The sequence below is a fragment of the Larus michahellis genome, chromosome 7 (assembly GCF_964199755.1).
Source record: "Larus michahellis chromosome 7, bLarMic1.1, whole genome shotgun sequence".
Classification (NCBI taxonomy): domain Eukaryota; kingdom Metazoa; phylum Chordata; class Aves; order Charadriiformes; family Laridae; genus Larus; species Larus michahellis.
In genome coordinates this window covers 34,904,139-34,930,508 of record NC_133902.1, presented here as the reverse complement: position 1 = coordinate 34,930,508, position 26,370 = coordinate 34,904,139, and the positions used below count along the sequence as shown (strand labels likewise).

At 38.9% G+C, this 26,370-nt stretch overlaps 1 protein-coding gene across 2 annotated transcripts in view; it reads right to left on the bottom strand.

Annotated features, from left to right (window-relative positions):
* Positions 1-26,370, bottom strand: part of SP3 (Sp3 transcription factor) — a 37,401-nt gene that overhangs the window by 7,946 nt on the left and 3,085 nt on the right. Inside the window, exons 4-6 of one of the 2 annotated variants that reach the window (XM_074595040.1) lie at positions 17,957-18,047; positions 16,685-17,851; positions 3,473-3,665 (exon numbers count right to left, since the gene is read on the bottom strand). In XM_074595040.1, the coding sequence (XP_074451141.1) occupies positions 3,473-3,665; positions 16,685-17,851; positions 17,957-18,047 (1,451 nt within the window). Of the gene's footprint in view, positions 1-3,472; positions 3,666-16,684; positions 18,048-26,370 lie in introns of both variants that reach the window. The other variant, XM_074595039.1, reaches the window with a different exon arrangement.

Here is a 26,370-nt window from a genome sequence, read left to right as displayed (position 1 = left end):
AGAATAGTTTGGGTTGGAAGGGACCTTTAAAGGTCACTTAGTCCAACCTCCCCTGCCATAAGCAGGGACATCTTCAACTAGATGAGGTTGCTCAGAGCCCTGTCCAACCTGACCTTGAATGTTTCCAGGGATGGGGCATCTACCACCTCTCTGGGCAACCTATGAGTTGTTTCCAATGTTTCACCACCCTCAGCGTAAAAAATTTCTTCCTTATATCTAGTCTAAATCTACCCTCTTTTAGTTTAAAACCATTACCCCTTGTCCTATCGCAACAGAACCTGCTAAAAAGTTTGTGCCCATCTTTCTTATAAGCCCCCTTTAAGGACTGAAAGGCTGCAATAAGGTCTCCCTGGAGCCTTCTCTTCTCCAGGCTGAACAACCCCAGCTCTCTCAGCCTGTCCTCACAGCAGAGGTGCTCCAGCCCTCTGATCATCTTCACGGCCCTCCTCTGGACCCACTCCAACAGGTCCATGTCTTTCCTGTGCTGATGGCTCCAGATCTGGGTGCAGTACTCCCAGTGGGGTCCCACAAGAGCAGAGTAGACAGGCACAATCACCTCCCTCACCCTGCTGGCCATGCTTGTTTTGATGCAGCCCAGGATATGGTTGGCCTCTGGGCTGCGAGTGCACATTGTCAACCCACGTCCAGCTTTTCACCCACCAGTACTCTCAAGTCCTTCTCAGCAGGGCTGCTCTGAATGCCTTCATCCCCCAGCCTGTATTGATATCGGGGGTGGCTTTTCTTGTCTTACTAGTTACATATTATTTAAGTACTATCTTAAATACAGAATTATTAATTTCCCCAGGGTTTTTTTTCCTCCATCATGGGCACTCACAACACTCACAGTGTCTAAGCAATTCACAAATATTAATGAATTTATGATCTTGCAACACTCCTGTGTACTGAACTTGAACTAGTACAGTCATTTCATACATCCACATATGAGGTAGAAAGAGATTAAGCCAAAATTGTCCAACACCCACCAGCTTGAAGTGTCAAGTTCAATATAACAGAAGCATATTTTCTTATAATACTGTAGATGCTCACAATTCAGGTCAATCGACTTATTTACAGGAATGAACTCAGTACTCCTGCAGTAGAAGAGGTGGGGTGGATAACAAGTTTGGAGCACAAACACCTCCAAAACTTCAGAGCCCTGTTGCTGCAGTCCTGTATCTTATTCCCTAAATGCCTTCCAATTTTTGCAATAAGTGAAGCAGATGCCAGTCATTACCCAGCCCTGATTCACTCCCTGTGCATCATCCATCCCATCCACTGAATGGCACTGGGGTCACATGAAAAAAAATTAGTATGCAGTCATGTAATTAGAAACCAAATAATAATGCATATGCACAAGGGATTAAATTAAAGTTGCCCGGGATATCTTAACTTCCGTATTTGCCAACTTCCAAGTTTTCAGCTTCGCAACCTTACCATCATTTTAAGAATTGCCAATGCTCTCTGAAGAAATTTATAAAAGCAAGCGTCCTATTATCTGAAATTCTACAAGTCATCAGCAGAGTTGAAAGACAAATCAAAACTCAGAATTACAGCACTAGAGATAAACAAGTAACTGTAGCAGCTATGGAACATGATCAACATGTACCAGAGGGAGAAGGAAAATATTCTTCCAAGTGGGCTTACTCCTTTTTGCTGGACTCTGAACAAATTCTACATTCTGGTGGGAAAGTTGCTCTAGCAACTGCAGTCACTTTCACTCTTTTCTGTTTCCCCACCATTGTCTCCTTCATTATTCTGCTTCTGTTCCATTCCTAATTCTTCTCACATCCTGACTTCCTGTCCTACTTTTCCTACTTAGTTTGTACATCTGATGTGTCCAGTCCTTTCTTTACAGTGGGTTTCAGATTCTCACCTATCTAAACTCTGTCCTAGCTCTTATCTCAACTCCTTCACAAATTCCCATATCTGAGTTTCAGTCAGACTACATCCTTCTCCAGACTTCACCAAAACCATCTCTCAAAAAGATTCTCTCTTGTGCTTTGACTTTAACATTTGGTATTACATCAACTCCACTTATGAGGAAGAGGATTTTAAAGTAAAGATGTCTTTAAATTAAAGTCACTGTAGTTTAAAATAGATAACGAGAAGATGGAACACGTAAAATCTCTCTGTTTCCTAAGAGTATACAGACAGCACAAATCACATTTTTTAGTCCAAGACTGAAGCAAATCTCAAGCCTGGGCGTGCTTTGGGCAGATCTTCATGGCAGAGCCAAGGTTCACCAAGAACTTAGAAATGTCTTGCCAGGTTTCAGTGAACTACACATAAAAATTTAACAAGAGGAAGCTGATGGACAAAGATACTATATAACCTCAACTGCGGATATTATCACTAGCTTCAGTTGTGATGTAGATGTATGAAAGTGTTTCTGTCTTAAACTATATTTACTCAGCATAGCTGCCTAAGATGTTACCTCACCATGCTTGCAAAGAAGGCATCTAGAACATACAGCAAAAAAACCACAGGAGACTTGACGATAAACATATATTCAGTCAGTACTCTTAGACATTTCAGAGCCATAGGACACTGGCATATTCTTTAAAGAGACTCAGTAATTTACACTATAGTTTTCAACTAAACAAAACTTCCATTTTAGAAAGAAACTATTATCAAAATGGACAAATTTTAGTGTACTGGAAAGAAGCCCCCCCACAACTATATGAAGCACAAAGACAACTAAATATTTTCACTTGTAAAAGGCAGCCTATTATCCCCACTTTCTCTCTTATATCCATAATCGAGATGTTTTAAAGGAAGTGTTTTGGAATAGAATAAAATCTTTATAATAACAAAAAGCTGAAGAATATTTTTATGAGATGTAAAATAATAAAACATGGCTTCCTATGCAGCCCTGAAGCTTTATACGAATTGTAACTTTGTACCTCTTTGTTAGGCACATCTCCACTAACTTCAACTGAAAACAATCAGTCAATTCAAAATTTGGTATTTAAAGTTAGTATACAAACCTTGTTTTTCTTAGGAAACCAGTGAATAAGAAAACCAGCATAACTGTATTTTTATAACACTCTAAAGCAATCAAACTGTGGGAAAAAAATGCTCAATCAGTGAGGAAATGCGGGAACACAGGATTTAATCAAGTCCTTGACATATGATAGGAAGCCAATCACGGATGTGCATATTCCAAAATATTTCATTTTCATATTATTTAGGGCAACGTTCTATTCCCCTCACTTGTACTAGGTGGCATCTAACCCCAGATTTTTCCAATTAATCTCAATAGAGTAACTCAGAGAGGATGGAATAATCTGCCCATCCATCTGCAAACACAGATGTAAAGGTGGCAGTCCTTTATTGCATAAGCTTTTTCTTTTTTTTTTTCTCGTTTTTCTCTCACTGCAGACAACTGCCATTAACGAAGGCTCCTTTTTTCCCCTCACTCATTATTTGTTTTCATCATTACGCACATTATATGACACTGAACATTACGTACCTTCCACCACCTTCTTTGCAGTTGGGACATGTGCAAGCTACTCGTCGCAGTCTTTTTCCCTCTTGATGTGGTTGGTCCCCTTCCTCATCTACCACTTGTACTCTCAAATGTGTTAGATCATTGGTATTCAGTGTAGAATCACCACTGAGCTGCCACTCTTCTGGATCAGGCTCCTCTTCTTTAATCCTAATATCTGAGGAAAAGAACAAACACAGATCCATAAGCGGCCCATTAAATAGAGAGAAGGATGAGATAATAGAGATAATGATCAAATCTTTTTACTGTTGAGAGCACTATGTCAGTCAAAAGTCAACATCCTTTAGTGCATACTGACATTGCTTCTGTGCCCTTGTAACCTGTAATGTATTTTAAAAGTTTATCTTACTATACATTTCAAAGTCGAAGACAAGCTATAACGAAGTATTAAAGTTTAAGTTTGAACTGTTCTTGGTAGGGAATGCTGGCACCAGGAGGATTTTGCTTGCTTGAAACTTGGGAAAAAAAATGAGGAACAAGAGGTGGGACAGAGGTTGAAAAAAGAACATAAATGCATTTCAAATGATCCCGAGTAGCCATTTATGTTTCCACAGGATTTCTCAATTAGTGTGACATGTAGTAGAAGCAGCCCTTCTCAATGATCTTCAGAAGTTTTCAGTATGCACAGTAATATATAAAGTAATATGATAAATCAATTAAATAAAAGATTTTGACCTAAGAAAGACCAAGATATCTAAGGAAAACAAAAAAAAATTCACACCCTTGTTCCATTTTTCTCTTCTCACCCCAGATTTATGCCTTTTCCACTATACATAGAGAAGAAAACATTTAGAGAAGAATGTTATTCAGCATTAGAGAGAGGTAAGCAACACACCACCTTCATGGATCCTTCATGGCTGCAGAAAAGCCTTTTAAGTTATCCTCATTGGATGGACATTTGCAAGTATATGTGCCCTCTCCCTACAGGGCATTCTTTCAATCTAATCCAAAACCTAAATACAACATCATAGTACGCTGTGAAACAACAGCTATTTTAACAAATTTACATTTTAATAGGGACATTTTTCCCCTCAGACACTATTCTGGATTCCCAATAGGCTGAAAGTCTGTAAGTCTGGATTTCAAAAGGAGAGTTTCTTTATATCATTTTAGAAAGCTGAAACCCAGCCCCTTCTTTAGTTCAGCAGTTTACTTTGTATTTTTTTCAGTGAAAATGATTAGCCACTAGCACAAAGTTCCTTTGTTGAAGCTTCAAACTGAAAGCTGTGTGTCTTTCTGATGTATTTAAGAGACTGCTTTCTCTGCAGAACAAACTCAGTTATCATGTAGGTTTTTATCCTTAACTCAAACCCCACTCAAACACCGAAACCTTAACTGAGCCATTTTTAATTCTTTCTGGGACTCAGTGTATCAGCCATCATCCATATAATGAAGACAAAGCTGCTCAGATCGCATGATAAAATATAAGAAAGACTGTGCTGGGTCAGATCATAAACACCATCCTGTCCCAGTAAAGATCAGGAAAGAAATTAATGATAAAACATGTAAAAAGTAACAGTTACCTGGTCTACCTTATGAATCTCTCCAGAATTCCTCTGTTTAGAGACAAAGGATGTAGCTACACACAAAAATTTGCTCAGTGCTAATAACGTCTCAGGCCAGTCTTCCAACATCACGGATTCCCTTCCTTTTAGCTGCACACGTAAAACCATTCGTGGGACTGGGCTGTAAACTACAAAACTGTATCTAAAGTTAAAATAATTCTCTAGGAAATCGCTGCATTGGGAAGAGAATTCCAGGTCAGCAACAGGGAAGTCTAGACTATTTGTCTGGTTTGGCTGCAAAAGTCAATGCTAGAAATCAAGCTTGCACGAATAGGGCCGGCTCTGAGCTGTGGGAATCCAGGAGCCAGCAGACTCATTTTGCTGACTCTCTACACATGTGGTAACCCCCAGCAGAACTACTGTGGGGAGCTTTTGCACCGTCCAAAATCACCTGCGCACTCAGCTTCGCTGCTACCATATGAAAGTCACAATTTCAGACAGCAACATAACAAGTATATTCCACGTGAAGACTAGAAAACCTCTGTGGTGACTTCCAGTCTTCTGCATTACCACCACATTATCTTTCCTACCAAATTAAGTCATTTTCCGAGACTCACCTATGAAATCATTATATGTAATAATTTGTATAAATATATTATCTATAAAATTCATTTTACATAAGCAAAGATTAAACCACTACATGACATACAAAGAGTTTATAGAATTGATTTTTCAAATTGGATACTATTAAGTGTACTAATACATTCACTTACAGCAACTTTAGAAAAAGGCAAAAAGCCTGATTTATGCATCTGGGCACATAGTAGGAATTTAAATGCAGCAAAGTGGCAAGGCTGCCAGCATGGGCCAATTCAAGCCTCCAAGCGGTTCTTTAGAACTGAGTATGTTGCACACCATACTCAAAATTCTTTTACCAATCAAATGTTCCACCAAACGTACATTGTATAAATGCTGGTTTTATTTAAAATAAGAATTAAAGGATTGATAATAAAATAAAACACTGTATTAAGAAGATAATTTCATTATTATCTTACTACCATTAGACACTAGCATATGGTGAGTTTACTGTCAAGTCAGTAGCCGAATCCAGTTAGCCCTGCACACACAGACTTCAAAAGAGATATCAACAGGTCCTAGCAAAGATGAATGGATCAAATCAGATAATGGATCAGGGCTCCCAAGACCCTACTCCACTACTGAAGTCGAACATTCTGTATAACATATGATCTCTCCTGTTTTATTGACACCCCAAGCTCACACTCTAATAACAGAGATACACCTAACAACAGAAACATGTCCAGAATTGTCTATTACTGCATGCCAGTATCCAGGATTTTCTACCTTCAACTCATGTAATGTTGTTCACAAACTTTCATCGTCAGTTCCTTTCACTTTTAGAGTATCTCTCTACTCCCAGTCCCTCCCAATTACCACCGTCACTGCAGTAGCACAAAGGCTCGTAATAGTTTTATAATGGTGGAGGCATAAATGAGAAAATTATTTGGACAAAAAAAGAGGGACAGACAAAACACTCCTAAAAGTTGAGGACACTGGAGAAAATAACAATTTGCATAGACATACAATACTTTATAGTATTATTAAAAAATGCAAAACTGAAATGAAGTCAAAGTAGTACTGTTTTTTCTGGTTATCTTGGTAAGGCAAAAAGTATAACTATTGCTTTAGGTATGCTTCTGAAGGACTATCTTCTACTCCAGGCACACAGAAAAGTACAACGTAAACTGGCAATTTACAGATGGGACTTTTAAATACTTAACTATCTTGATTATACTTTAAATAAAACAAAATTAAAATAAATATCAAAAGATGAAGTGTTTACCTAGCCTCTCCAGGAGATGGAGTACAGCGGAGCGTGGATTGTGTCAAATCCCACAGTGAATCTGACTGCCTTAATAAGGTCCTTCGAGCCAACGAGGCTGCTGCCCTCCAAGTAGGTTTTACGTTATAGCAAGAGATGAGGGAAATTTCCATCACTATTTTTGGGGGGAGGAGGGGGTACCACTGTACTTTAGACAACAGTAAGAAAATGAAGGAGTAGAAGGGGCAAACCGTGGAGAAGAGCAAAAGATAAGAAGTCTTCTCCAATGCAATGGAACTGGAGATTATGCAAATTCATATAGATAGCAACAACTCCGCATTTCTCCCTTGGTGTTTGTCTGGACACGCTCCATTCTAATTCAGTCTCAACTGACAGAATACTAGGTTTTACACATACTCTGCAAAAAAATTGGGCCTAAAAAAATTTACATAATCCCTGAAGTCATGACGAGCCAATGCAAACCCTGGTAAATTTAAGGCAACTTTTGTTTCCTACCAATTAAACCCAGGCTATATGTGGGTTACGTATTCTTTACTACTATTTTATTTCCATGCTTTTGAATTTCTATATGCCCTTAATTAAGTTCAAGATCTAGTACAAGGTAAGTAAGAAGGGGAAATTTAGACTAAGATACTGTTTCAAACTGTCTACAGATTCTGAAAACCATATATTCTGGTCAAGTCCTTCTTGGTATCTAGTGTGCTAGATTTGTTGTAGGTTTTGCTTTCCTGTAAAGGATGGAAATTGGGATCTTGGTGTACAATTTTGTTCCAAAGGTAGTAGTATTTCAGAGTCACAGAAAGCCCAAAACTGGCTACAATATGGAAAAAGTTTAAGTGTATTTGGCAAATAAAAACAATAACTAAGAGATTTGTTCAAAGCGCTTCAGAGAAGAAAAACTAAACCGACAGGATGAAACTATGCAGATGTAAAGGCAGCTTAAACTATTCTTGAGCACATTTCAACTATAACATGGAGCGAATTACTGCCGACCACTGATACAGCCAGCTCATTTACCTACTTCACCATGCTTCAGATGAACGCATCAGTTAAGCTTCACGTTCTGTCTTGGTCTATTAAGAAAATGCTGTTTTCTTTATCTATGAGAAAAGTTATTAGTTTACCCAACAGCCATAGAAAAAGGGATAAAGTGAGAAGGGAGGAGGATGCAGTGCAAAAATGCTTCATTTGAGGACTACACCACCTCTTTAATTTTTTGATGTACCTGCCTCTACAGAATGCACAAACCGGGGGCTTCTAGTTTGGCTGCCTGTCCTAGATGCTTAAAGCCACCCTGCCTTTTAACTCAGCTAAGCTTTACAAGTTCCTGATCTGAAAAGCAGAAATACGGTCTTTCCAACTGAAAACTGATTTGCAGCAGCACTGCACGTACCTTCACACCGATTTCCTCACAGCACCACAAACTGACCGGCTGCAGTTTCAACGTCTTATAATCAGTCATGACCATTAATTTATTTTTGCAAATAGATGCTTCCATTCCCACCCCTCCCAAGAAAACAGATGTGAATTCCCATCTCCTTTCCACCTTCTCTTGTTAATTCCGTTCTCAGTTTTCTCTACAGGGCAACCCACATTCCCTGAAGTATCCTGACTCATTTTGCCTTAATCTCTGGATGTGAGGAAGCTTTAATAAAGATGTTAAAATTTCTTACATACTGCCCTTGTTCATTCCCATCTAAACTAAACTATCTAAATTAAACTCTCCCTACTAGTTGGTCAGCTGTGCAAGTCTTTCAGACAGGAAACTCAACCAGGTTAATGATTTCTACTCTGATTTGCCCCACAAAACTCACGTGTGAATTTAGGCATTTTTATTATGTAATAAACTACAAGGCAACAGAAGATACACTACAGAACATCATCTTGAAATACCTGTGAACATCAACTCAGGAGAAAGACTGTCACCTAGTTTCAATAGTTCCAAATCAGATTTTAAGTTTGAGGAAAACAACGGCTGTGTACAAGTCTGAGAGCAGGACTTCACAGTGCTGAAGCAGTACCAGCAAAATGATTAAAAATAGAGCTACAGATATTTTTTTTCTTGCAAGAAATGCCACATGCTGTATTTCCAAATGATCCTATGCATTATTCTAAGCCGATTACTTAAAAATTGGAATAATGAAAGTACTTAAGTCAGTACTACCACAACACACATTATGCATCAAAGAACAGTTACTTACCCTACAGTAACTGCAGTTCTTTGAGATGTGCTGTCTACAAATTCTCAAAAGTTTGGATTCTTATGGACAGTAATGCCTGCTGCAGCATGCCCTTTTTTTTTTCCTTTTCTCCCGTAGTTGAAAATATAAGAGGGGGTAACTAGAAACGGGGAAGAAGAGTTGATCATGCTTGATGTAGACAGAAGCAGCCAGGAACTGCAGAAATAGGTAACGAAAGCAGGAGGACACAGAGAATTCTGTGACCAGCTGGGTTAAGTATTCCTACGTAAAAGAGTATTTGACTGCTGCTAGGGTCAAACAACAGAATTGACAGCAGTAATTCAGGAAGGCAGAACTGTTCAATAAGTATTTCTGTTCTGTATTTAGATAAAACCAAATAATGGTCCTATCGCTATATGAGAATGAAAAGCTTCCCACTGACAGTAAGTCAGGAAGATGTAAAAAAAGCTACTGAATTAAACACTTAATAAATCAACAGATTAGGATCATTTTCATTCAATAATTTTAAGAGAAAGCTGAAGAGCTCTCTGCAGTTTTAACGTTGCAAGCCTGGGACCATATGAATGCTCCAGTGGGTTAGAAAAAAGCTACCACTGTGATAACACTGAAAAAGGGTAAACAAAGACTCAAAGAAACACAGAAAGATTTAATGCCACTCAAAATGGGATTATGGGAACAATTAGATTCAAAAGTAATTTTTTTTTTAAATCAATGATGACACCATTGCTGATATAATATACTTGAGAGTTCTGCACAGCAAGTGACTTATTAGGATACAGTAAAACATTTTGATTAAGAAAAATGAAGTACAAAGCACACACGGAATACATGGATTAATTATAATGCCATTAATATATGGAATGAAGTTTGAATGCAGATTGAGAACTATCATTTCTGTATGATAAATAATGAGGACATCACTGACATTTCCCCCCTTTTGTCCTTAAAAACTACTACCTTTTGAAAAAATGTGTCTTCTACAAGCAGTGAAAGACGACCGACCCATCTACAACCCAGCCTTATCTTCAAGAGAGTAATCACAACCAGGATCCTGGTGAGCACTCCTGGCATTATGAAAAGACCGCCATGGTCCTTGGTAGAAACTTCAGATGCTTTTTATGAGCCAGATGCACCGACAAGTTAGCTTGAGAGATCAGAACCAAAGTATGTGATCCTGCCAGGAGGTTCAAAAGGCAAGAAAACTGCACAGAACCTGAAACAATGGACCTGAAGTGCTGAGACTGCAAAAAGAGAGAAGATGAGTTTCCAGCCTTCTTTTTAAGTTGAAGCAGTACTGGAAATAAAATCCCTTGCCTCTTTCACTTCATGGATACTTGCCATACATCCCCACAGGTGCAAGACAGTTCTCCTTTTGCTTCAGGAGTACCTTGTAAAAAGGGTATTTGAAAAATGAAAAAGGAATGAGTACCTGCAACTGGGTAATATATTCTTTTGTGAACACCCTGAGGATATCTGAGCCTAAGATAACTCAGGCTAACCTCCTTAACCTTGAAAATCTAAGTTACATCACCGGACACTCAGCATTCATGACAGAATATTCACTCAAGAATAAGACACCTACAACGAAGTTTCACCTCACCACCATGGGCCGCACTCTGAGCTGTTCTGGAACACAGAGAAGCACATGAAGTACAGAGGAAGGATGCAACGATTCAATCTTTTCAAGAATTTGAAGAAAAAAATGCAAATCTACTCCACAGCAGTAGATACTGCATTAAGAAAAAAAAAAAAATCAGACTAACTGAAGTTATGCAAACTTTCTTATACTTGAAGTGAGGTAATTTACTATATGCTGTCACAAGGAAGATCAGGAAACACATACAAGCATGATAGTCTAATTCTTACACAATTTATTAATTTCCTTTGAAAATTATGAGAAAATAAGGAATGTAATTTAAGCATGTTGAAAGCGAGCTATTTTCACATAAATACATAAATAGCTCTAATTCCTGCACTAACTTCAATTTGTCAGAGTTCCCAATTTTATTTTTCATATAAAAAATAAAACAGCAGGGAAATTTTTTTTAACTTTTTTGACTTTACAACACGAAAACTAAATGCCTCAAATGTTGTGGGATAGCCCAGAGCACACGTTGTCAGGTGAAAATATTTACTTAACATCATTGCTTCGATTTACTTCCTGCATTTCATATGACTTTTGAAAATTCAATTTCATAACACCACCATTGTCCAAGCTTTGGCTGAGATAGAGTTAATTTTCATATTACCAGCTGGTATAGTGCTTCGTTTTGGATTTAGGATGAGAATAATGTTGATAACATATTAATATTTTAGTTGTTGCTAAGTAGTCAAGGACTTTTCAGCTTCTCCTACTGGTCTGCCAACAAGAAGGTGGGGAGCACCAAAGAAGCTGGGAGGGGACACAGCCAGGACAGCTGACCCCAACTGACCAAAGGGATATTCTATAGCATACGGCAAGACACCATATAAAAGTGTACATAAAGTATATAAAACTGAGCAGGAAGAAAGAAGGGGGGATGTTCAGACTTATGGCATTTGTCTTCCCAAGTAACCCTTACGTGGGATGGAGCCCTGCTCTCCTGGGGATGGCTGAACACCTGCCTGCCCATGGGAAGCAGTGAATGAATTCCTTGTTTTGCTTTGCTTGTGTGCATGGCTTTTGCTTTCTTACTAAATTGTCTTTATCTCAACCCACGAGTTTTCTCACTTTTACCCTTCTCATTCTCCCATCCTGGTGTGGGGGGAAGTGAACGAGTGGCTGCGTGGTGCTCAGTTGCCAGCTGGGGCTAAATCACGACACAACATGCCCTTCTCTCAAAAGTTTGGTATAAAGAACGCCTTAGATGGAAAAACTGCATAACTAAAAGTAAAATTGATAAGGTTAAAAAATGGAACTTAAAAAGAAAGAGAAAAAACTAAGTTGTGTAATACTGAAAACCAGCCAAAACTTTTTATAAAGTTCTAGATGCCAGAAGAAAGCTATGCTTTAAGTAAGCAGCATTTTGCACTACTTCACCAGAAGTATTAAAACAACCATCCCTGCAAGTACAACTGTAAATACTCCATTTTTTATTTTGTTTGTTTGCAGGTTTAGACGGTTTTACCTAACAGATGTTAGACCAAAGCCTCACAAGATACCAGCAGATGAAAGATAAAGTTGTCACTTGGGCAACTATTTACCTTGAAAATTGTCTGCCAATTTTTTGCCCAAATTCAAATAGCTAAATCACTTCAGCATGCTAAAGACTTCACGTTCTGGCAGGAATGGAATGAAGTCCCCACCACAAATAGCTAACCACTCCCACTCTCTATCAGCTGGTAGAAGTTGATCAACAGGCAAGAGAGACAGTGAGCTTCAATGGCAGCAGGCAGATGAGTCCCTAAGTAGCTGTGCATGCTCCTGCAGAGGAGCAGCTGGGAAGAAAGATGTAGAAATAAAGACCTCAGTTTTGTAGTGGCACGTTAAGTCAACTCTTGAAAGGAATCCCTTTGACTTCATTCCAACTGTAGATCAACCTGGAAAACTGTCTGTAGTTTCTTCCTTCTGAAATAAATTAATCTTCCACCTGACTGTGTCTGGGTTAATAAAGCAGCAAAGTCCCTTCTCAAGTCAATGCTGCGTTCTTTCAGGTCACTTGCTGGTTTCTTCAGATGCTACTGGAATAGTCAAATGAAGTATATATATATTAAAAAAAAAAAAAAAAAAAAAGATGCATCCAGCATCTTAGAATAAGTTAAGCAACCCTGATAAGACCTGGTAAAATTGATTTTTTTCAGGAAAAAAACAATCCAAAAGTGTGACTCAACACATTATCAATACAATAATAAATTAGCTGAGACACTATTACAATTAGATTTTGATTAATACTTTTAAGTCTCCTTTGTCTGGACAATGGCTTTAGGTGAAAAAAAATCCAGTAACTTTAAGATTCTTTCAAATTGACAAAACTTACAGGATTAGAAAAATGAAAACCAAGATGGTACATTTCAGTACCCTGTATTTTTCCAAAAGGAATGTTACTTTATATGAAATGTTTGAAGAAGAAATCTATAAACATGCTAATAAGAATAAATACCTTTCTTGAACAGGTAAGCTGCTGAGCAGTAATGTGACCTGTGCGTGTAATGGCTCTTTTTGTTACACACGATGCAGTATTTTATTACAAACTGCCAACAAAAGGAGCAGACTACTAGAGAACTTTCTCAGGTTTAACTTCCTCTCAAGACCAGAAGACCGAAGCCAGAACACAGGAGAGAAAGAGATCTCTTTGCCAGTGTTTAACACTTAGATACTATTTGATACAGCTTTTTGTTTTGAAAAGCAACGCTGAAGAAAGTTTCAGCTACGACTAACCAATACCCTTCCCTTCTTTGCTGCAAGACAACACTAAGCACAACGAGGAGGAATATGAGCTCTAATAAACATTCTAAGATAAAACAAGCTCAGCCAAGACTTTTCGGAACAAATTCAGCGCAATGGAAGTCTCTTGTGTACATACACCTAGTAAAGCAGACATTTTGGCAGAGGCATAATTGCTGGACATTTTTCAAAGAAAACTGTACATTTACTGGACAAAGTTATTAGCATTGTATTAGAATTGTGGTTACTTTCCATTATGTAAACAAAATGTAGGACCCTGGTGAAGACATTTTTTGCTCTCGCACACTCATGAGAGCAGCAAAGATGTCCTCTGCTGCTTACCTGGGAAGTGAGGCTTGGTAGAACATCTCTCACATGATGGGCTGTAGCTACCCAAATCTAAAACCTAACCCACAGCTTTCACAGCTACACGGCTAACAGAGCAATCTATGTTATTTGGACTCCAGATAACGACCAACCATCTGCGGACCAAGACTGGGAATACGTTCTTTTTATTTTTGCCGCAGGTAGAAAAGTTTTGCTAAATGAAAACAGAAAATAAAGCCCGGCTGTATTTGTTATGGAAGGAAGTGCATTATCCGGGCTGGGGGGAGAAAATACAGGGAAACCCTTCATTATCTTGCCTCAAAGCTTGTTGGTAGTTTGCAGAAAAGAGGAATCAAGCAGCCTCTCACCCTTTAGCTTTAACTTCTCTCATTCTGCTGTCCCTTCCACATGCCTTCCTCTTTCAGTTTAAAACTAAACTGGTTTTCCTCATTTGCAGATCAAAAGAGCAATGTATTTTTGACTACAAAGATTTTTTTTACAATTTCACTGTCTGCTTTTAATTGCATATTTGTTCCTCAACCTAAAAGAGTGCCATACCATATTGTAAGGGGTTATAAACAAGAAGGGGAGGAACATCACTGAAAAAGATTATCTCTCAGACAACTTCGATATGGACAAAATACCAGACATGTATGTAAAAGATGCTGAAGGTCAATCAAGATAATTCAGTCTGATCCTGTCAGTTAGAAAGAGTTTCACATAGATCATTACTTCAGAAAAGTGAGTGTCTTGTAACATAAAGGAGGGACCAATTAAATTTTCCCCAAATTTAGGGGATGGCAGTTTTAATACCTTCCAGTCCATTTACTATTCCTAGACAAGTAGAAAAAAACGACACTATAAATCTCCACCCTATCTCTAATATAACCAGGTGTTTATAGCTACTCACTTCAGGCAATAGTTTCTGCTATTCATCTACTGCTTCTGCCTATTTAATCACATTTCATATAACCCATTTACTCTCTTCCCATGTGAAATTCCTCACAGGAAAACACATTTAAGGAATGCTTGATAGAACTCCTTCGCATTTTATTATGAACCACCATTAAAACACTCTCAAGGACCATCAATAGACAAACTAACACACACAGCAGGTTCAACTTCTTTTTCACGTGTCTTTTCTTTTGGTTTCTCTCTCCTTTTCCTTTCTATCTTTCTTCTCAAGTTTCTGCTATGTTACTCCACAAGCAATAACATTAGCTACATGATCCTATACCAAATATAAATCTCAAAAATAAAGAAGTTATTGTATTTCATATTAGCCACAGGGCTCTTTTTTCAAGAGAGAGATATTCTGACATCTGAGTTTAGCTGTATTATCATGCACTATACATGCGTTTTGTTATTAATGTCTATACCTACTGTCCTCATAGGTAACAAGGTATGATAGAGACAAACCAAGACTTTCAGTGGTCACTCGAAATAGAAAATTTAAGAATCAAGATTACCCAGCAGAGCAAATGCTGTGAGCAGCACACTCATCTCTCTGGTACTGTTGCCGACAAGCCAACAAAGAGCAGGCTTACCTAAGCCTGGGTAACTTCGCCTTCATAAGCCCGTAACATAGAAGTAATTTCCAAAACAAAAAGAAAAACATCCCAGCTTATTATTTTAAATTCAAATTTTAGATTCCAAAGGGAAAGCAAGCGTCCTGACATAGAATGTACCAATATCAGTAACTATATAAGTATTATAATCAGGTGGCTTTTGAAACAAGCCAAATTCACCAGCTTCTCTAGGCATTTTTCACTTAACATTGCATTCTTCTCACATGCTTAAATAGGCATAAAATACAAAACATTTATGTTTGGCTTAAACATTTATGCTTCAGTATCTTAATGAACCAGAACCCTGGATCACATGATTATAGCAAAACAGCAATTCCCAAGCTACTTTGTGCAAGAGTTCCCTCCCAAATAACCTCCACTGCTCACTCTGCCCCTCAAAACCAGCCTGCGTACAACTCCCCAGTGATGAGACTGAACAGCTTCTGGTACAGCAAAATGTGCTGAACCTCAGTCATCTCTTATTCTTTCTTTTAGGTAGCTACGCCCTGAAATTTGGAATGCACTGTATCAAATTTACCAAAACTAAACATCCCTTCCAACTCTAACCATACTATGATATATATTTATTTTTTCTCACATTAAGAAATACCTATTTCAAGAAAATTGCCTTTCTTCTCTGCTCACAGACATAAAACAGACTGTGAAATTTGTCATTAACAACTGTACATTCTGAAACATAAATAGCAAATAAGTAGCACTGGAAATTCACATACGTTCTTAAGCACAGCCTCCATTTTGATATTTACATGCTCGTTTCACCTCTGCTTACATGATTTCTGTACATCCTAGTTACACTGATATTAAACCAGTAGGAAACAAATCTAACAACACAGCAGATCAGTAACAGCACCTCAGGGGGTCTCCAAATTTTCAGGGGAAAAAAAAAAATTGTATCAACAGAAATATCTGGATTTTCCATGAAAACTTCATCTATTCAAGACTTGAAAAAATGGGGTATGCTAATGACACTGCTGTCTTAGAAGAGTGGTAGTTGATAACCAGATTTCCCCCTCCGTAATTTACTATGCAGATATTCCGCATGGTTAAGACTTACAAGCACTGATAAACATTGTATTAGAAGTGCTGTTAACTAATATAACCAGTTGGGAGTTACAGGAGCCTATACTAAAAGACGTGAGGTGGCACTATGTTCTACCATTACAGCGGTTTCTAATAGAATAGTAGCATCAAATAAAATCTATCATCCCCATGTCTAACCCACTGTATTTTGTAGGCTTCCGCAGCAAGACAATAATGTTACGATTATCACCATTCAAACAAATCACACGCAATAAAAAACAATTTTCTGCAAAAAGAGTAAAATAAATACCTGCGGGACTGCCAGCATTTTCTCCTTGATGCAGCTGAATACCAGCAGAATCTATAGAGTTTACTGTAACTGTCTGTAGATTTGGCAATTGAGCAGTGCTTAGACTAACTGGAGTCGACGTCAACGCCCCACCTGCTGCAACTTGACCAAGAGTGAGAGTCTGCACAGGGGTTAGAGTTATTTGTTGACCAGGTGCATTCTGAATTTGCAAGTTCTGCAAGTTCTGAACTCCTTGCACTTGAAATGTCTGCCAGGTTATCTGCCCAGAAGGGGTCACTGTTTGTGCCTGAATTAAAAAAGTTCCAGGATTCAGCTGCAGTTGAAGATTTTGAAGAGCCTGCTGAGATATACTTTGACTTGCTTGCACACCGTGGATTGTCTGTTGCGCAATACCTTGTACAATCTGGGCTTGACTGGTTGGCTGCTGAGACTCTTGAAGCTGTATGTGTTGTACAATTGGCTGTGCTGTGGAGACCTGAATATTCTGAGCCTGCGTGTCATCAGAGACTGACGTCTGGATGTAATTTCCCTGAAGATCAGAACTGTGAACTTGACCACTAGTTGTGGTCAAGTTGTTTGCATTTTGTTCCAATATACTTGAACTGTCTATGGTAACGGGCAATTGTGATGAAGATGATGTTGGCACAAATAAGTCATTATCAGTGGCGGTTTCTGTAATTTCAGGCGAAACTTGCTCACCAGTCCTTTCAGAAGTATCTGAACTATCCATGGCCTGTCCAGTATTTATCAAGTGCCCATCTGCATTAATGCCTGCTGTCATGGTTTGAGAACCACTGCCAAGTCCCAGAGAATCTAAATCAACGCTATTGATGGGTACAAAAGTAATATTTCCTGGCAGTCCAAGAGGGACGTTAGCAACTACTTGCGCTTGGCCAGGAAAAGACGAACCACCAATCGCAACTCCCTGAACCTGGACTTGACCAGACTGCGATAAGATATTCTGAATATTAGCTGAAGGTGTTCCAGAGGCAATGATGGTTTGATTAGAGCCAGGAATGATCTGAATTTGACCAGTTTCTTGATTTATACTGCTATTATCAGAAGAGGCTGCAAAGCCAAGTTGAACCTGCTGACCATCCGCTGTCTGGATCTGGGGTATTACTTGGTATTGTACGTTAGACACTGTACCATTCGACGAATCTGATCCTGGTGCAACAGAAAAGATTTGTTGATTTTGCAAACTCTGAATAGGAAGGACATACTGCCCACTTGAAGTTACCGTGGCAGCACCTGGAATCTGTACTATATTACCAGCTTCATCCTTTATAGTGGCAGGAGCCGCAGACAAGACCTCCCATCTATTTGGAGTTCCTGTTAATTGCACAGAAGCCAAATCCCCTGTCTGAATAAAAAGAAAAACAAAAAAGACAAAATTAAAACAAGAGACATACAGACTATATGCTAGAACAGTCATGCAATTCAACACTAGAGATTGATACGCTACTGGAAAACATGCAGTGCAGCCCATATGAACAACAGCAACTGGATTAGAACTACGAAATACAGATTTTGTAAGTGAGCTAATGCCTAAGTCAGGGTAACCAACCTGTGGTTCGTGAGCTGCATGTGGCTCGCGAGCAGGTCAAATGCAGCTCCTGTGCCATGGCTACGTCAGGTGACCAGCAGCAGGGTTATTCTGGTGTGGGGGCTGCTGGATAATCCAAATCCCTGGCTGTGGGAAGAAGGGAGCTGGCAGGGGCTGCTGGAGCTGTCATCACCAGGTTACCCTGGGACTCAGCTATGCTCTTTACCTAACCCCAGCACCTACTGCACAGAGGTGGAAGAATCGCCGTGAAGCCAGCATCGCCTGTATCTTCTGGAGCTCCACTGCCTTTTGACTCTGTGGTGTGTGTGGTATGTAGATGTGCACGTTGTGACTTTCAGCAGTATGGAGACTGTGAAGAGGTGACTTAGTCACACAGTCAGAAAGACTGAATAGCCTCAGTTTAAATTACGCACAATACAAAGTCCTAGTACTTATAAGCTTGTATGAGTTACTGTTTCACTAGGGAAGAGGACCTCTAAACTAAGGACTTTTACACTGAAATCACAGTTGGATTAGTCACATGTATCGGTTAGGGGTGAAAAAAAAATAATAAAAAAAAAATCCATCTTCATTAAAGTTGGAACAATAGAATAGGTCAGTGATTCAGAACAGATCCCCAAATGGTTGAAGATTAAAGAACCTAAGGGCTGATGCAGTATGATTTTGTTTCTTATTCAGTAAAGAAAAGGTAAATTGCACTTACCTTTCTTTACCAAAGCAAGCTTTTTCAGAATAGAGTATTAAGAATTAGATTTAAAATCCTGCAATGCTTAGCACAGATTTGTGTAGTCAACCAACTCGGTACTGTAAATAACCATCAATCTAAAAAAGATGCAGTTAAGTTTCTCCTTATCTGTTTTACGGCACTACAGTAAACCAATGGAATAACTTAATATTTAGCAACAAGTAAGTGACTTGTCTTACAACTCATTCAGCTCTGTGAAATAAATTTTGTCCCTTTGGCAGAGTCCACAGGACATAGAAAGAAAAGCTGTAGTTTGTTCTTCTGCACTGATCCTGTGATCGCCCCTGCTAGGGAAGTTACTGGAGCGTATCGCAGCTGCCTTCTGAGGTTGCACTCTGACTTCCTTTAGAATAAAACCTGGATATACAAAATACAGCACACAGCTTATTCTTCTTCAACATGGCACTGAGACTTAGCCAGCCTGAATGAATCCTGCGGCACGCATCTGCATGAATTTACTCTACGGTGTAGGCTGGGACTTTGCTAGTTTCACTTTCTTACCCTATTCCAAGCCGCGACACCAAAATGTTCACGTGTACAAGAAAAATGCTCCATTTAAGTCTGAGTACTTATTAAAAGAAATAGTTTTACTGTGCTTGGCAAGCTTCACTTCCAATAAGAAACACACATCTTGGCTCTAAATTCCTTTCAAGAGCTGCACAAATAATAGTTATGAACAAAAAAAAAGAATGCTAGCCTTCTTTTGCCCTGAAACATACATATATATACTCTTTCAGGTAGTTTATTAGTAAATAAATACAGCGTCACCAGAACAAAACTAATTTTATGGCCTTAATGCCTCAAGGATCAGAAAAAGGAGTAATGGTAATTCCATTTTATTATTTTCTTTTCCTCTTATACTGATTAGCCTTTCATTTAGAGAATGTATTTAAATCCTTTAGTCTTTCAAGCTTATAATTTATGAATTAGAAAAAAATATGCAGCATTCCATATCGCACCATCTTATCTAGAAAAAGGCAAAAAAGTCCATTTTCCTTTGCTACCACATTAGCTTTATACTCTTTGTGTTTAATATTGTTTACACATAGGTACCGGTTGCTGAAATGCTGCTAAGAAAGTTCATAACTACTCAGTTCACTAGTATGTAAATACTTATTAACTGAAGGTTTTATAAAGTATCAAAAGATCCATAAAAGTCATCAGAAACCATCAGTCAGAATATACCAAAAGCAAAACTATGATTGTTATATGTTTAATGTGTGTCATTATAAAATAGATCTATAATATAATGTGCTGATAGTATCTATTAGAACAAGAGAGAAAGAAAAAGTAATGGGAACCATTACAAGTCTGATATAATTTCTCACTGATTTAAGACTATGTACAAGCAAATATTGAATGTTTAGGCTATAACTGGACTAACCTGATAAGCAATACTATGTCTATGTCTACTCATACGCAATACATATGAGTATCCTCCACAGAAATAGTTCAATGGGAACCTGTCTCCTTCATGATATGGAAATGACCTACATTGTTGTTCTCCTCCCCAAACATATGTTGATTTCCATATCACCATTCAATGGCCTTTGACCTTTTCACGTTGGGCACACATCTCTCCTCACCTTGTCATGATCTCATGAAATCTTCCCTCGAATCCTGCTCTGTAAGGGTTTTAGCTCAACAGAGCCACTCTTTTAGTTGGTACACTTGTCAGCCCATGGAGAACTCCGGGGTAGCCATGCACACATGACGCTATTGCTACACACAGTACATGAAATGCCTGTTATTCACATGTTGCTCTTCGAGCTGGCTGTATCAGACACTACCAGATGAATCATGAGGAGGGAGGGGCAAAAAGAGGGTGAGGCTTTCAAGAAGCTATCTGGCAGCTATCAAAACTGCTAGTATTAAAGCATGAAAAAACCTGTATGGTAAAAAGTATTGGAGGATGATCTCTAACCTTAACTGGCACAACAAAGCTGGACTGTAACACCCTTTCTCAAACTCTGCTGAGCTAGTAGGACATTTCTTGGACTCCTTTTCCAACTAAAAAGAGTAGTAACCTTTCACTGCATCCTCAAGCAATTAAGCATTGTTGTAGTAACTCCAAGTTCTACCACTGATAGGTGAGCAACATGTACAGCCCACTCGCTTACTGATCTTTACAGCACAGTCCTAACAGACCAGAGTTTGTTTACTGTCTCTCGGTCATCAGTGAAAAATACTTAGGGGGTAGAGATAAAGCAACAGTTCTTTTCCTTATCAACTGATACTCAGACAGCAGTTATTTGGAAGCTGTTCCTTTAAGAGAAGGCTGGACGGTTGCAATCCAAAGGCTCCGTGTCAAGAGGAAGGGACAAAGATCTGAGGAAAGTTCAGCATTAGCAGGACTCAGCCAAGGAGGAGAGAACAGGAAGCAACGGGGAGTTCACTGGAAGCAGTATCAGGAAACAAGAGAAAGAGACAGGAACAGAGCAGAGAGAGCAGCTGGCACAAGGCACAGGAAGAATTAAAATCAAATGATACATCCACCTGATGAATGGTCAAGTACCACCAAAGAGTGGAATCAAGAACCGCTGTTCAGCCTGTCTTTTGATTCTTTAACAAGCCTTGCATAATTTCCAGCACGTAAAATAAAGAGATCTCTCTAAGCTGAAATTCTCATCCCTGAAGAATGATGTCATGATAAATAAAAATCTAATAATTGTCTTGTTCAATTTGTTTAAAGAAAATTAAAACAACAATAAGTCAAATATGGAAGGAGACACACATACAGAAGATAAAATACCTCTACAAAGTGATCTAAACCATGTTGAGGGACAGGATTTGGGTGATAAAAAATAAAACATCCTTCACAAAGTGAAACTGGAAAGGGCAGAATCATGCCTGTAAGAACTGGTATGTGTTGTAGGCATCTGCATTTCAACATGTTAAATGTGATCAACTGGACACATGCCATTAGCCTTCAGTATTTTATTGCTAAAGAACTACCCAACATTTATTTGCGCTAGTCTATTGTGGACTGCTTTTTGCTGCACTTTTCAGAAAGTCACTTTTGCCCCATTTAGTCCTGGAGCAAAAGCATCAGCAAAATGAGCAGAAGTGGACAGATAATGAGTCACGAGCTCCTAAATATTTAAAAATCACATACCTAATGAACAAGATGGGCCACTGCCGCATGCAAATTGTTGCTTTATGAAAGAGTTAGGGCTCTAATGTACGAGTTTAATACCATGTATTTACCAAGCTACAGTAAACTATCTGCGCATTCTTAGGTCATTACAAACGTAAGATAAAATGCACTTGCTTCAACTCTTTCATTAAGGTATGAGCTAATACATTCTATCTTGTATTTGACATAGGTTAAAAACATGTTCAACATCAGTCACTGTGGTTCAGCTGACACAAAGCTGCTTGTTAAGGCAAATTAATTCTGTTGCACGTTTCAGACCTCTGCCAATGAAACCACTCAATTCAGAGAAATACACTTGCCCAAATCAAAAGTTTGGAGAATGAAATAACGTTTCAGGGAAAAAGTATTATCTGGGTCTGCTTAAAATGCTATTTTAAAAGATAATTCCAATCTAGTGAAACATATTTAACATTTAATTGTGTCTCATTTCAAGAACATTTGCATCTTTTCGCTTGAGATGGACAACTGGACCCAAAGCTTTAATAGCTTGTTTTTAATCAGTAGAAATTCAGGACCTGTGTAAATTAAGACAATACAATGTCCGTGACAGTAGTAGAAACAAGAAATCTGCAGTGTTAAAGAATGAGACATGGAAACAAGGAGGCATTTTTAACCAGATTGTATGTAACTTCATTTGTTATTAATTATTAATCTATACACTTATTAATCTCTATACAACTGCATGCCAAACTAGAATTTTGCATAGAGGTTTGTGTAAAATGGTTCATTTTTCTTATGCCTTCAACTCAGGTGCTGAAGGCTTGCCCAAATCATCAAGAAGGGCAAGAGAGAGGACCCTGAGGCCTCAACTCAATCTTTGGGAAGGCAGTGGAGCAAATAACCCTGAGAAAAAAAAAAAAAGCCTTCAAATAACCTTGGGAAAAAAAAAAAAAGGTGATCAGAAGTAGTCAGCCTAGACTTAGGAAGGGGAAATGATGCTTAATTAACTAACCTGACAACCTTCTATGATGAGACAACTGGCTTGATAGATGGGGTTAGGCAGGGAATATTATTTATGACTACTTTAGTCAGGCTTTTGACTCTGTCCCCCATAACATAAGTAAAAACTTCTTTTTTTTTTAAAAAAATCTAAGGGTGATCAAACACTGGAACAGGCTTCCCAGAGAGGTTGTGGAATCTCCATCCTTGGAGATATTCAAAACCCACTGGTCACAGTACTGAACAATCTGCTCTTGTTGACTCTCCTCTGAGCAAACGGGTTGGACCAGGAAATGTTCAGAGATCCTTACCAGCCTCAACTGTTCCATGAGATCTTACACTTTTTACTAATGTTTAAATACCAGAGAGAGAACTTTTTTGTTTTATGCTGTCTTTAAATGTGGAAATGTTTTAAAAGATATATTTTCTTACTTTCTCTAAAACTGTAAAGAGAAATAAACAATTTTTTTAAGAACATCCTTAAAGCACCTGTAAAAGAACTTGTACACTTGGTTCTGATCCAGCACTAGGAAGACATAATTAGAAGGTGAAAATCAAAGAACGTTTTAAAAGGTGAGCTTTTGGACAGCAGCAGAGGAAACATACTGTTAGCACTACATTAATTCTACCTGAAACTCCTCTGTTTTGCAAAGGTATAAAACAGAGAGAGGCAAGACAATCCCAGGCAGACTTTTCTGAACACATTCTGGTACATCTGTTCACATCCAGAAACTTAGCATCAGGAAGCTAGATTATCACACATAAAGGAGAAAATGGATGTCACAATAACTTTGAACTTCCTCAAAACCATCATATAGGCCAGAGGACTGAGAAGTATGGATAACTCTGACACATGGCACTCAACCACAATTTTGCCTAGCAGAAAACACAAAATTTAAAATGCCTTTATATTATCCTGCAGCACTATTACTATTTCCACCTAAAGTGAGGTTAAGCTAGTTGCATCTCAAACGGTTATGTTGTGAGGCATAAACAAACTGGAATTTCAGATTTTCGTTAACTTCCGTGAAGCACTGATACTCAATTCTAAAGCTTGAGATATGCCAAAGCAGTCTTACAACACTCCAACCTTTATTTGTAAAAGATACAAACAAATGCTTTGCCTACAGCAGAGGAACGATACTTATCTTCCCCACATTGCTAGTTATTAACCTCTCCAAATGTTTTCCACATATTGTTGGTAAGCAACAACACAAATAAATCATTCCCTCCTGCTTTCCCCCCCCCCTTTTTTTTTTTAAAGACTAAAGAATCAGTGCAGCCTGCAGTGCACTAGATGCAACTATATACCACAACTGGGGCAGTCATCTCTGACAGCTCCCATTCTTTGGCAGCTGTCAGAGCCAGCAGCTTTCTCAGCCAGCCTGCCACTTTTCCCAGTTCACCCACCTTCCAGTCCCCCCACCCCACACACGCACCAGTCTTGCGCTGTATCCTCACCTATCCCAGCTATGCCCAGCATGACCATAAGAATGGCCCTTGAGAGCATGATCGTTCAAGAGAGTTGCAATGAAGTAAGAGAACATAAACAACTGGTTAACATATCAACCTTGTAGCTTCTTAAACAATCATCTGATCACGCGACAGCCATACAACTGACCTAAATTTTAGAATCCGTTTCCTCTTTTGTTTTCTGCCCTAAGGACAGCTCTGCCACCTTCTGCTTTGCTTCTCCTTTTCACCTAATGCTAAAATCTTTGCAGATGTTTAAACTGGAATGAAACTAGAGTACTTACAACTAAATGAAAAAGAATCCTAAATATGAAAGTTTAAAGTAGAATCACTAGTCAATGATAAACAGTGAAAAAGCAAGACCCAAACTAAAACTTCTCAGACTTTTAATTCCCAAGAGAGGGAAAGACATCCAGAGGTCAAAACATAGGAGCTGTCGTTCTAGGTCAGGCAGTAGTGCATACCATCCCAGCAAGGCTTTCATACATACCAGCAGGCAGCAATATTCAAGGGGAAGTTTCCATGGCAAGCATCTAAGCCAACCATGGATGCAGCAGTATGGCAATTGAGGAAAAGATTCTCAGGTAAGCAAGCCACAAACTCAAGACCATCTACGTTAAAACCAAACACCAGCAGGCAGACACAAAGCACTGATATCGGATGATCACAGGCAGAATAGATCATGGTGTCAAAGCCTAAGATGAAAGCCTGCAATCTCCATCAATGCACAAAAAAAGAGATCAGCAGCAATGCCTACTAGTATTTTGTCATCCAAAAGTAAATATAGCTCTAACCAGAATCCTGGGCCGAGCTGGAAACCTTGTGGACTAGAGAAATCCTGCCCAGTTCATTGACAGGATGGAAGGGAGAACAGAGCTGAGTTCAGTTCTGTCAACTGTCTTCTTCACTTGCTTCCCATATGAAGCAGTTGCCACGTTCATTAGTCTTTTTATTTCCACACTAATCCTTTCAGTGGCATAAAAGTGGCGTCCACTCAAACAGCAGGCTTGGATTCAGATACCAACATAGAATCACAGAATAATTTCAGTTGGAAAGGACCTCTGAAGGTCATCTGGTCCAACCCCTGAGCTCAAAGCAGGGCCGACTAGATCACAGCAAACACAATCACATTTGCTCCAGCTCTTCCCCGAATCCCAGACACGCAATATTCCCTGCATTCCTATGGGAGTTTTGTTGTTGCTGTTGCTTTTAAATCATACTCCTGGTCTCTTGGGGAACAGCTGCAGCATACCATTTCAGCCAGGAAAGCAGTACGCAATAACTGGCCAGCCTAGCATACTGGCTCCAGCCCTTTCAGGTCCTACCAAGCAAATGTCAGGAAAGCATTAACAAAATAACCCCAAAAACACAGCACCGCTATCCTTATACATGCAAGCTCTTCAAATGCTTCTAAAAGGAAACGCCCAGTTTAACTTCTACTATCCATTTATATGGCTTGATACTTCTACCAGACGTTCAGCAGTTTGCGTATAAAAGATATTGAGAAAGGACTATCTATCTCCCCATTGCTACATTAGGCACCATCACTCATAAGCAAATATCAAACTGTTCCATCTATACTCCTGGGAAAGGGATTTGCATCACAAACCCCAGGAAGATAGTAAGTCTGTGTCCAGATTTCATTTTCCCTATGAATTACGAGGTACCTACAATTTAAGCCTTTTTAGCTCCTTCGTCCCTCCCTCTTCCACCCCCCAATAAGATACACTCAGGGGACCTGAAAAAAAAAAAACAACTTATTGCACTAAATCCCTTTCTGCATTCTGTTTTTCAGAAGGAATTTA